The sequence below is a fragment of the Chelonia mydas genome, chromosome 11 (assembly GCF_015237465.2).
Source record: "Chelonia mydas isolate rCheMyd1 chromosome 11, rCheMyd1.pri.v2, whole genome shotgun sequence".
Taxonomy (NCBI): Eukaryota; Metazoa; Chordata; order Testudines; family Cheloniidae; genus Chelonia; species Chelonia mydas.
This window is the reverse complement of record NC_051251.2, coordinates 16,782,717-16,796,078: the sequence shown is the minus strand read 5'-3', so window position 1 is coordinate 16,796,078 and position 13,362 is coordinate 16,782,717. Positions and strand designations below refer to the sequence as shown.

The following is a 13,362-nucleotide window of genomic DNA, read 5'->3' as shown; positions in this document are numbered from 1 at the left end:
TCTCAATTCTCCCAATCCCCTGTTCTCGCACCCTGTTCTTCCTTCACCGGCTCCTAGACCTAGCAACTGAAACCAGGGTCTAATAATGGGAAGTGCTGGGTAACTTAAACAACAAGCAGTGCTACCAGCCCCACTTATACTGTATCTGTTGCCAGCACATGTTGTATACCTTTCCCCTACCCGCTGTTTGTATGTCTGTCTTTAGACTGTCAGCAAGACACGGATCATTTCTTCACCTGTTTGGAAAGTCAACTGTTAGTGCTCCCAGAAATAATTAAAAACATTCATTTGTATTATAGTAATGCCTAGAAGCTCCTGTCAGGACTGGGGCCTCATCACATTAGAAGGTGAAGAGAATAAAAGGCTCTCCTATCCCCAAAGAGCTTAAGATCTAATTAATATGCAAAAAATGGGTGTAACAAATAAGCAGAAGTAATAAGGAAGTGAAGATGATGCAGTAAGAACATGCTTTTAAATAGACCAGATATGTGCCCAGCCAGAAAGTTATGTTTTTGTAGATTTAAGACAGACAATTAATTAAGATAAATATCAGAAGTCCCTGATGGCAATCCATGTAGCCATTATTGACTGACAATTTCCCCATAAGTAGTGGGCCTTGAGAAAGGATCCAAGAGATATGCAGTGAATTTCCAGGGAAGATCAGGATAGGTGTTCTCTACAAAAAGGATGGTTGAAAAAAGCATGCAGTTGTTTGTGATGGAAGCAAACTGGAAGACAATAAAGACTGGAATGGTTGATGGAAGGAAGGGCTTGACACAAAAGAGAGAAAATGTGGATAAAGCAGATAGGAACCCACTTACAAAGGACCTGATGAGGGCCAGAAATTTTTATTTAAATGTGGTGGTGAAGGAGAAAATAACTGAGGAATTCAAAGAGGTGAAAACAATACATGTTGAAAACACTGGGCCAAGAAGATGATCTTAAATAATAATCTAGGGCCAAGCCCTTTGCATAATGTATAAGCCAAACAGGACTTGTGTGTGAAGGAATTCAAAGAAGCCAGAGGGAAGGAATTTTCTCCCACACCCAGGTTGACAACTAGTAAAAGAGTGGCTCTCAAGCTTCTAGTGCAGCCTGAAGGCTATTGTAGCCTAAGGCTCCCGCATGCCTGCTTTGCTGGGGTTAGGAACAACCAGTAAATCCACTAAATGGTGGAGCCACTGACCCTCAGCCATCATACTACTTAGTCATATCCCAGATCCCCCTGCTGCTCCAAAGCACACAGCTGGAACAGATCATCCTATAGTCTCTTGACCTCTTGCCCTACTCTTCCGTATCAGACCCACCCCACTTCTCCTGCATCTGGAATCTGATGGAGAGAATAGTAGAGAGCAGGATTTCCCCCTAAAATTACTCATCTAATATTTCAGAGATCACAAGTTCTCTGAATTGGTTTATATTTTATGGATACATTTTAATACATATTATACTGCTTTTTACTCATGATTAGTCATTTTAAGTGACACCAACTAAAAAACCACCTATGTCTGAAGGGTTTTTTCAATACTTATTAAAAGTAACAGTCAAGATCACCATAACTAAGAAATTAAAGAAAAAATATTTATCTTTTCAGTTTTCTTGTGCATTTGACAGCAATGTGTGTATTTATCATCTCCACTTCCCCTATATGGCCAGTTTCTTGTTTTCTGTGTTTCAGGCTGCAACAAGAAAAAAAAGCTTAATAGGAAAATGTGATTGTGAAGTCTCAGTTTGCACTCAAGACAGGTGCAATACTGACTAAACTGAAAGCTGACAGTGTCCTGGGTATCTGTTCTGATCCTCAATATCAAACCCATGATTCTTCTCTAAATCTTCGATATAAGACATCTTATAGCACTATGTATCACAGCATTATTAAAGTTTGTAAAATTTAATATGGAATGCAAAGTGTGTGAAGAGAAAATAAGGATTCTGGATATCTTAAACTGTTGTACTATTTCAATTTTTTCACAATATGCAAACAGATTTTAAATCATGAATATTTGTAAAAAGAAAGTGAAAATATGCAGTATTTTGTTTCCCCACATTGAGAACAACATGCTGAAATAAAGAAGAACGCTGAGAAAATAATTCCCGAGGTTTATATTTTACATACCTGCACAGTAATTTTTAAAAACAAAATAAATGCTTGGACTTTAATAGACTTCAAGCTGCCATTGTCAAGATGAAAGCTGTCTCCTAAAATAAAAAAAAATAAAATATGAAATACTGTGTAATAAATACATGTTCATTCAATAAGTTTCCTAAACAGAAAACAATAAATTATATTGCAATATCAAAACTCCCAAGCCCTAAATGTTACAGATGCAAATATAAACAATCTTAACAATTCAGTCCATATTTTAAGGTTTGAAAATCATTAGTAATATAGAGCATAAAGGTGAAACAGCATCAGGTGTGGGAGCACAACCCTTCGCTTATTTAAATCCCTCTTAATGATCCACAAATGGAAACAGTTTTCTCAAAAAGTTTAATTACACTGGCTCCTTCCTCTGGTTCTCCTAGTGGGGTTTGTTTTTTGGGTCTTACATTTGGTGCAGAGATTGTATTGATATCAGTGTCCTGTACAGGGTTGAGCACACTGCTTGGGCTTAATAGTAATATTTAAACTACATAAGAAAAAGATATGTAATTGCATGAAGGAGAAAACCTTAATTCTTAAGTATAACTGAAACGTCCTTACTTAAAAATGTTTCAGATTCAAACACGATTTGGAAGAGCATGTATATATTTTAAGTTTATTATTTTAAGGCTAAACTGTAGCAAAAACAAAGTTATTCCTCTTTATAGCTCCTTTTTCATGAAAGACTCCATCACGCTCTCTCTCCACATCTTTGTTCAGGTTCTCCAAAAATATTCAACAAAAAACAGTTTACTGTATTTGGGGAGTCTTTTCACATCATAGATAATAAGAATCGCTGCACTAGATCAATCACCAGTCTAATCTAATCTAATCTGGCATCCTATCTCAGACAGTGGCTAGTACCAGATGCTTTCGAAGGTGAAAAATCCTGTAATTGGTGAGTCTCAGTAAACAATCCACAGAGAAAGTTTCATTTTAACTTCAGACATCTTATGCTTTAAAACAAAGGATTCTCTCTCAATTTTTTTTTCTATCCTACCTAATGCTCTCCTTATCCATGTCACTGCATAATCCTTTTTTGAATCCGATTAAGCTCTTGGCTTCAATGATATCTTGTGTCAATGAATGTCCCGATTGTGTGTTAAAAAGAGGGAGCAGCAAAGAGCAAACTTTTCCCTCCAACTCTACATTTCACCTTTAATACCTGCCAAGGGTGTACCCCCTAGCTAGCAAGGCCTACTATCTTTTGTTCTTTCTTGTTCGCAGTTTAACTGATGCTCTCCAAGCACTCTAAATTACATTTTAAAAGTGAATAAAGAAGAATCAACACAAATTAGGGCTCAATCCTGCAAAGCAAGTAACACCTTTAATTCCCACTACACTTATCGAAGTTGACTGCCCAGCACTGTGCAAGTTCAGGCTCTTAGACCTGCAGGGTTTCTTTTCCTCCACAGAAGATACATTCTGTTGGAGAGGAGCTGCCTTTTGCCCACCAGGGACTATTGTGGCACTAGAGAAGACCAGCAACTGGTTCCTTGTAGCAGCCGACAGAGAAGAGAGGCTGCGTTCCTTACAGCGCCATGACAGTGGATCCAGGTGAGGAGGCATGGAATATTTGGGGGGTGGGGGGAGACAACAAAGGGGAGCACATGGGGTGAATGGGAGTCACATGGGGGGGTCACAGACTGGAGTTCAGAAGGGCTAGTGGGAGGACAGACTGGGGCCGGGGCTGAATGGGAGTGGGTCACATGTTGACGGGGTGGCCGAGAGAGGGTACAGGGACACTTGGGCAGGGGGAAGAAGAGTGGTTGAGTGGGGGTGCAGGAACACAAAGGCACTGAACGGGAGAGTCTGCGGTCAGCATGGGGGAGGGTCCCCAACTCCCTAACAATCCCTCCCCTACCCCCCCCCCGAAAAACTGGTCCTTATTTTTCCCCACCCATACCCAACTGCCCTCCAGGTTCACTCCCAGGCTCCTTTCCAGCAATTACTTCCCTCTCCCTCAGCTCCTCCATTACTCCTGACACTACTAAGCCTTTGCCCAGCTTCTGATGGGTGCAGGAAATATGTTTCTGTATTGTAGTTTAAATAAATTACGAAATAGGGCTGTCAATTAATCGCAGTTAACTCACACGATTAACTAAAAAAAATTAACCGTGATTAAAAAAATAATCACAATCACAGTTTTAAATCGCACTGTTAATAGAATACCAACTGAAATTTATTAAATATTTTGGATATTCTTCTACATTTTCATATCTATTGTATTGTGTTGTAATTGAAATCAAAGTGTATATTTTTTATTACAAATATATGCACTGTGAAAATGATAAACAAAAGAAATAGTATTTTTCAATTCACCTCATACAAGTACTGAAGTGCAATCTCTTTATAGTGAAAATGCAACTTACAAATGTAGATTTGTTACATAACTGCACTCAAAAACAAAACAATGTAAAACTTCAGAGCCTACAAGTCCACTCAGTCCTACTTCTTATTCAGCCAATTACTAAGACAAACAAGTTTGTTTACATTTATGGGAGATAATGCTGCCCACTTCTTATTTACATCACCAGAAAGTGAGAACAAGCGTTGGCATGGCACTATTGTAGCTGGCGTTCCAAGGTATTTACGTGCCAGATATGCTAAACATTCATATGCCCCTTCATACTTCGGCCACCATTGCAGAGGACATATTTCCATGCTGATGATGCTTGTTAAAAAAATAAAGCGTTAATTAAATTTGTAACTGAACTCCTTGGGGGAGAACTGTATGTCCCTTGCTCTGTTTTACCCGCATTCTGCCATATATTTCATGTTATGGCAGTCTTCGATGATGACCCCAGCATATGTTGTTCATTTTAAGAACACTTTCACTGCAGATTTGACAAAACGTAAAGAAGGTACCAATGTGAGATTTCTAAAGATAGGTACAGCACTCGACCCAAGGTTTAAGAATCTGAAGTGCCTTCCAAAATCTGAGAGGGACGAAGCGTGGCGCATGCTTTCAGAAGTCTGAAAAGAGCAACACTCCAATGCAGAAACTACAGAACCTGAACCACCAAAAAAGAAAATCAACCTTCTGCTGGTGGCATCCGACTCAGATAATGAAAATGAACATGCGTCGGTCTGCACTTCTTTGGATTTTTATAGAGCAGAACCCATCATCAGCATGGGTGCATGTCCCCTGGAATGGCAGTTGAAGCATGAAGGGACATATGAGTCTTTAGAGCATCTGGCGCATAAATATCTTGCAAGGCCGGCTACAACAGTGCCATGAGAATGCCTGTTCTCACTTTCAAGTGACATTGTAAACAAGAAGCAGGAAGCATTATCTCCTGCAAATGTGAATCACAGAACTGAAAGGGACCTCAAGAGGTCATCTAATCCAGTCCCTTGCACTCGTGGCAGGACTAAGTATTATCTAGACCTTTCCTGACAGGGGTTTGTCTAACCTGCTCTTAAAAATTTCTCCAGTGACAGAGATTCCACAACCTCTCTAGGCAATTTATTCCAGTGCTTAACCACCCTGACAGTTATGAAGTTTTTCTTCATGTCCAACCCAAATCTCCCTGGCTGCAATTTAAGCCCATTGCTTCTTGTTCTATCCTCAGAGCTTAAGAAAAACAATTTTTCTTTCTCCTCCTTGTAACAAACTTTTACATACTTGAACACTGTTATGTCTCCTCTCAGTCTTCTCTTTTCCACACTAAACAAACTCATTTTTTTCTATCTTCCCTCATAGGTCATGTTTTCTAGACCTTTCATTATTTTTGTTGCTCTTCTCTAGACTCTCTCCAATTTGTCCACATCCTTCCTGAAATGTGGTACCCAGAACTGGACACAATACTTCAGTTGAGGCCTAATCAGACTGGAGTAGAGCAGAAGAATTACTTTTCATGTCTTGCTTATAACATTCCTGATAATACATCCCAGAATGATGTTTGCTTTTTTTGCAACAGCGTTACTCTGTTGACTCATATTTAGCTTGTGGTCCACTATGACCCCCAGATCCCTTTCCTCAGTACTCCTTCCTAGCCAGTCATTTCCCATTTTGTATCTGTGCAGCTGATTGTTCCTTCCTAAATGGAATACTTTGCATTTGTCTTTATTGAATTTCATCCTACTTACTTCAGACCATTTCTCCGGTTTGTCCAGATCATTTTGAATTTTAATCCTACCCTCCAAAGCACTTGCAACCACTCCCAGCTTGGTATGGTCCACAAACTTTATAAGTGTACTCTGTATGCCATTATCTAAATCATTGATGAAGATACTGAAAAGAACCAGACCCAGAACTGATCCCTGCGGAACCCCACTCGTTATACCCTTCCAGGATGACTCAACCACTGATAAATACTCTCTGGGAACGGTTTTCCAACCAGTTTTGCACCCACCTTATAGTAGCTCCACCTCGGTTGCATTTCCCTAGTTTATTTATGAGAATGTCATGCAGGACAGTAAGAAAAGCTTTACTAAAATCTAGTAATAACACATCTACTGCTTTCCCCCCATCCACAAGGTTTGTTACTCTGTCAAAGAAAGCTATCAGGTTGGTCTGATATGATTTGTTTTTGACATATCCATTCTGACTGTCACTTATCACCTTATCATCTTCTAGATGCTTGCAAACTGATTGCTTAATTATTTGCTCCATTATCTTTCTGGGTACAGAAGTTAAGATGACTGGTCTGTAATTCCCTGGGTTGTCCTTCTTTCCTTTTTTATAGATGGGCACTATATTTGCCCTTTTCCAGTCTTCCGGAATCTCTCCGGTCTTCCATGATTTCTCAAGGATAATTGCTCAGATATCTCCTCAGTCAGCTCCTTGAAATAAACTTGTTTGTCTTAGTGGTTGGCTGAACAAGAAGTAAGACTGAGTGAACTTGTAGGCACTGAAATTTTACACTGTTTTGTTTTTGAGTGCAGGGTTTTTTGGTACATAATTCTACATTTCTAAGTTCGACATTGATGATAAAGAGATTGCACTACAGTACTTGTATTAGGTGAATTGAAAAATACTAATTTCTTTTGTTTATTACAGTGCAAATACTTGTAAGAAAAATAAATATAAAGTGAGCACTGTACACTTTGTATTCTGTGTTGTAACTGAAATCAATATATTTGAAAATGTAGAAAACATCCAAAAATATTTAAGTAAATGGTATTCCATTACTTTTTTTAATGGCGTGATTAATCGCAATTACTTTGTTTAATGGCTTGTCAGCCCTAATTATTACTCAAAGTTCTGTATTCGTATGTCCAGTAAGGAATCTATTTGTCAAAAACATTTCCTGAATCTTTTTTGTTGTGTGTATTGTTACAGACATACTTGCTAACAGATATTTTGAAATAAAATACCAAAATAATTGAAACTGTTGTGTTATTTTGACAAATAAAAATGCAGAATTTTACAATATTGTGCACAGAATTTTTAATTTTTGGCACAGAATTCCCCCAGGAATAAGACATGCAACGTATGCTGAATCACTCTAATAAGCCAGGCTAAGAGGCACTTGCAGCATACTCTGAAGATGAAAACCTTATTTGTTTATGCATTCTGGAGGTTAGAGAGTCCAGATCCACTGTAGGTTGCTACCCACAGTGACCTAGCATGTACACTGTACTTGCTGATCACTTTACATTTACTATGCAATCCTGTGGCAGACAGGGGCTGGCACTTCAGAAAGCAAAATCTTTTTAATAGGTTAAAATAATTATACACATATACATGCGCAGGAACTACATTAACCTATGCTATTGGTATCAAACATCTTGCCCACCTTAAGTATTCTTCCAGACGCATAACAGAGTCAGACTCTGCAGAACATGACTTGACATACCTGTCTTAGTCTATGTCTACACTGCAGCTGGGAGGTGTAATTCCCAGTTCAGGCAGATGTAAACACCTCAGTTCTGCTTGAGCTGGCATGCTAAAAATAGCAGTGAGGCCATAATGGCAGAGGTGGTAGTTCTAGCTAGCCAACCAAGTGCATATCTAAGATCTTGGTTACGGTTGAACTGAAGCAGGTAGCCCAAGTCAGCACCCATGCCATCGCTGCAACACTGGTGCATGTACTTCTACGCAAGATGAGAATTCACCTCTGAGCTGCACTGTGGATGGACCCTTACATAAATTTGAGAGGTGTGAACTGCCTCATTTATACAGCTAGGATGATACATCTACTACTTTAAAGCTAAATAAGTACAGGTGCAGTTTTATGTTTATGTGATTTCCGCACACAATAGCAGTAATTGTAACTGAACACACCAGCGACTAAACAGAGGGGGAAAACAGACACTGGTCCCAAAACTGCCCTCTATCATTTCCATCCACAACCCATTGAAGTTGAATGCAACAGTTTACTTTTCTAAGGGTAGATTCTGTTCAGTTATACAGCTTTAGCTCTCATTTAAGTCCATAGGAGTTGTACCCCATGTACTACAGTGCAGAATTTGGGCTACAATTTAGTTACTGCTTAAGGACCGTATTCTACCCTCTATCACTGTGCAAACCTGCCTTTGAGCTAGATTCCTACAAGGTTCTGAGCACTTACAACTCCATTCAAAGCCTATTATCGTCAGTGAGAAATCCATTGGGAATCTGAAGACAATTTAGCATCCTACCTTTGGACATCAGGGCCAAGAACAAAGATTAAATATATACTGCAGCCTTCTCACAGAATGTGTCTGACACTTCTGCCCGGTTACGTGCAAGCTCCTGTGGTGTATGCATGTTGTGAGATGGAGGTGAGAGCATGCAACAGATCATATGGTTTTTGTTCGGTTGGTTGTTTTTTTAAACCCGAACACAATTAAACAAAAGATATACTTCAAAATTGTGCTGAATGTCCCTCTTTTCTTTGTTATTTGAGGCAAAACGTACTGCTTGTCTAAGACATATTTACAGATTCCAAGGCCAGAAAAGACCACTGTGATCATCTATGTATAACATTTGTCTATAACACAAGCCACTGAGCTTCCCCAAAATAATTCCTGGAGCATATCTTTTGGAAAAACATCCAATTTTAATTTTAAAATTTTCAGTAATGGAGAATCCACTATGACTCTTAGTAAGTTGTTCCAATTATTCTCACTGTTAAAAATGTACGCCTTATTTCCAGTCTGAATTTGTCTAGCTTTCAACTTCCAGACATTGGTTCATTGCATCAGCAACAAAAATCAGAATTCCTTTATACGTCATCTTTACAGTAACAGTTAAATATGCTTCAAAACCACCTTTGTTAATAAACACTTTTCAACAGAGGCTGATAGTAGACTAGACACAAAATAGTTTTCCTTACCATTTAGACCATATTAGGGCTGAGATTGTCATCTTGTGGAACCATTTTTTTTCAGCCAGTTACGTGCAGGCCTTCTGCAGAAAGCCAAAAAGGAATGAAAACTTTAGAACACCCCTTTCCAACACTTTGTGAAGAGTGAAAATCCCAACTCAGTGGTGTCCTTCCCCCTCCCGCCCACATTAAACTATTCTCAATCACTTAATTTTAGGTAGAGATACTCCGCATTAACAGTTGATACTCCCAGACATAAATGCCTTTATTGTATGCACCGTTATTGTAGCTGCATCAGCCCCAGGATATTAGAGAGACAAGGTGGGTGAAGTATCTTTGATTGGACCATCTTCTGTTGGTGAGAGAGACAAACTTTCAAGCAGAAGTTGGTCCAATAAAAGATACTACCCCAATCCCTGGACATTTAAAATGATCTCACATGTATTTTCACTTGGCTACCTACATTTGGATGAATGGGCTGGAATGGCCTTATGCTAATTCACAAAACGTAGAACACCATTTTTACTAAGATACATATGCCAAAAGTGTATTTAGAAGGGTAGTAAGTATGTGTAATCCTGCAAGTGTCATTCCATTTGCAAGAAGTCCCATCACCTCTGACAGCAAAGCCACATTAGCACCACATGTAAAGATTACCACCATTCTCAATTTATAATACAATTTAATAGTGAAGTCAGAACAATATGATATCTCTGAGAATATGAAGTAATCAAATAGCTTGTTGATCATAAGGGAAACCGCTTTATGAACACAAAAATTGCTAAACCAGTGTATATACTACGGATATTCTATGTAAAAGCTAGTCCATGACAAAGGCACCTGGACAGCAGCTCAATCACAACAGATTGAATTTTTTTTTCAGTCTTCACAGTTTTGCACCCACACCACAATCTGGGCCAACATGAGAACAACTTTAAAATGTACCGACTAATTGAACACTGCCTGTTCTCATAAGGGAATGTGTCAAAAGAGACTTGAAATATACTGGCCTCAGTGGATTCTTATTTCACTCACACCCGTGAAGTACGTGGGTCATATGATGAAGACACAGAAATTACGTTTTAGCTACAACCAGACAATGAATAGAAGTGGATTGACTAATCATTTAGTGCCATCCTTCCAATTCTAGAAATACCTATTTGTCAGCCAGGACAAACGTATAAAAAAAAAAAATATGATGGTACCAATCTCAGGGAGGTTATATAGAAATGGTCAGCCTTTGTATTGACTAACTCGTGTCTCACTGTTTTTCATTTGATGGCACAAAAGTCAAAAGCAAAACAAACCGGTGCATTTTGTGCAAATAATTTCTAAAACATACAGGGTTTTCTTTGTTGTCCTTTCTACTACCTCAAGAATTCACTTCCATAACAATTGATCACCATACTACATAGGAATAGAAGGTGGGGGTGGTGAGGACTTCCTTCAAATAAGACAACGGCAATTTTTAAATCAGATGGGTGGGATGCTTTCCGAGCGATATTGCAATCACTAAAGGTCTACTCCCACAGTCCTTACTCAAAGAAAACTCCATAAAAAGAGTAGACTCCTCCACAAAAATCCCCGTATCATGAAGCAAAGCACAGGTTATCGAACCCAAGTCTCATATGCTGGTGCTGAGCATTGTCACTAGTCTACCACACCTGCCCAAATAAAAATTAATTAAAAAATAGAAGACCAAAATACACACAGAAAGCATTTTGTTTTGAATTAGTTAAAATAAGCTCAATTATTTTATCTCATGAGACATCTGGAGTCCAACAAAAGGCAATACTCACTTGAAAACAGTACCTCCATGACATCAAAATGTTCTGTATATAAATAATAGTAGAGCGGGTTCCCAGTATCTAAAGAATAAGAGGAATACTTGAAAAAAATATATCTAAATTCTCATACAAGTGTCAGAAACATAAATTTTCAGCTATATTGTAATTTGCAAGTGTGAATAGAAATGGTATATTACATGGTGTGTTTAACTATTAACTGACAATTACCGGAATAAACCGACCATGAACTCCACAAGTTCAAACATTACGAAGAGATCACACAGAACACTTGTGTCTACGTAGCATATTCCATATGGAAGAATCCTAAAACTTTACTGTCTAACTGACAAACCTTACACACATATAACTTCACCCACAACTGAAGGGCAGACACCTTTGCGGCAAAACAGACAACTGGTAACATTACACAACAATTTTGAATATGACATGTACAATATAAAATTAATACAGAGGAATTTTAGTTAGGAAGAACATAAATTACCCAAATGGAATTTGGCCCAAACATCAGGCGGTTTCACCCACAATTGTGAAAAGTACTAGGGAATCTTTAATAACCACTCAGGACCTCACTTTTACCTCTCATCTGATCAATGGTGTCCCCTAATAACATGCTGGATCATGCATTTAATCCACACACAAGGAAGAATATCAGCTACTGAATTATCAGAAACATAAGCATTTCTTGGAAATCACCTGTCCAATCCTTCTTAATAGAAGATCAAAAGAAATCAGCTTGCAGCGGGGTAGACAACTACACAGCAGTGGTGAGATCAAGTCCAGCACAGTGTCCAGAAGTACTCCTCACCCTCATAACTGTGGTAGCCTTACACATTCGGGAACAGGCACAATGCTGCACTTCTAGAGAGATGCTTCCAGGGTAGGGGTTCAGTTCTGTTTCCTTCCCCCTCCACCCACTCACTCTAGGGATGGGGGGAGAGAAACAGGAGACCTTCCCCCCCCCCCCCCCAAAAAACTTCCCACTCCACAGTTGGGTGGCAAAGGAAGAGACCCTTCCCCCCCAACACACACATTGCTGTGGGGAGAGAAAGACAACAGTTCCCCTTCCCCGGCGCCATTCCTCCACTCCGGGAATGGGGAAGAGGGACAGGAGCAACCCCCTTCCTCGGCAGACACCCACCCAACTCTGGGGATCAGGTGGGAGAGAATGAGACAGCCCTCCGCCCCCTCCCCACCCACTCTGGGGATGGGGGCACGGGAGATAGCCTCCCTTCCTCCGCGCGCGCACACCCCCCACTCTGAGGGTGTGGGGGAGAGAGAGACAGGCCCCCATTCCCCACCCCGTACTCTGGTGGTGAGGGAGAGGAGACAGCCCCCCCCCCCCCGAAAAGTGGATGTGCAGGGGAAGCTAAGCCCCCACCCAGTGGATCCCGGGGGCAGAAGGAACGGCTTCCCCCCTCACACGCAGGTGACAGTGGGGGAAGGCGGCGAGTCTCCCCCCACGGAGAGGGAGGCTGGTCAGGGGAAGACGACCTAGGCAGGCTGGGCACCGCCCCCACCCTCACTCATGGACGGGGGGGCGAGAAGGCGAAGAGGCTGGTCCCTTCCCCCACTGACACCCCGAGCCAGGGTTTAGTCGGGGCGCCCCGGACACCGGGCATCGGTTCCCCGTTGGGTTCCGGGCCGGAAACCCTTGCTCGGGTCTCACCGGTACCTGTGTGCGGCAGGGCCCGGCCCCAAGACCCCTCCGTCCCGCTGCGCGGCCCGCTCCTCTCCTCTAAGATGGTGGCTGGCCCGGAGTCTCAGCTGGGCCGCGGCAAATCCATCCCAGAGCCAGCGAGCGAGAGCCAGCGCCCCCTACCGGCCAGCCGCGCCGGGCCTCCATCGATCTGCTCGGAGAGCCACCCGCCGGCCTGCTGCCGCTCCCACAGACGCCGACGCGGCGGCGGGGGCGAGAGGCGGCGCTGGCGACGGCCGGGGCAGGAGCGGAAGTGGGGGGAGGAGAAGGCGGAAGGGGCGCGGCTGGCGAGCGAAGGGTGTGAGGGAGCGGGGAAGGGGACGGCGCCGAGCGCGCGCCGGTAGAGGGCCGTGCAGAGGGGTGTGGTGGGGCGGGAAGGGAAAGGGGGGCGGAGTAAGGGGGGCAGCGTGGAAGGGGTGCGAGTGACTCGCCGGCGGCGGAGGCCCGGGCCCATGGAGA

General features: G+C 41.6%; 1 protein-coding gene across 8 annotated transcripts in view; it reads right to left on the bottom strand.

Annotated features, from left to right (window-relative positions):
• Window positions 1-13,029, bottom strand: part of SLC35F5 (solute carrier family 35 member F5) — a 56,155-nt gene extending 43,126 nt beyond the window's left edge. For 2 of the 8 annotated variants that reach the window (XM_037912876.2, XM_037912880.2), the window contains exons 1-5: window positions 11,901-13,001; window positions 11,199-11,267; window positions 9,409-9,482; window positions 2,117-2,199; window positions 1,587-1,679 (exon numbers count right to left, since the gene is read on the bottom strand). In XM_037912876.2, the coding sequence (XP_037768804.1) occupies window positions 1,587-1,633 (47 nt within the window). In that variant the 5' untranslated portion in view covers window positions 1,634-1,679; window positions 2,117-2,199; window positions 9,409-9,482; window positions 11,199-11,267; window positions 11,901-13,001. Of the gene's footprint in view, window positions 1-1,586; window positions 1,680-2,116; window positions 2,200-9,408; window positions 9,483-11,198; window positions 11,268-11,900 lie in introns of all 8 variants that reach the window. The other 6 variants (XM_037912878.2, XM_037912877.2, XR_006284668.1 and 3 more) reach the window with 6 other exon arrangements.
• Window positions 13,030-13,362: the final 333 nt, after the last annotated feature.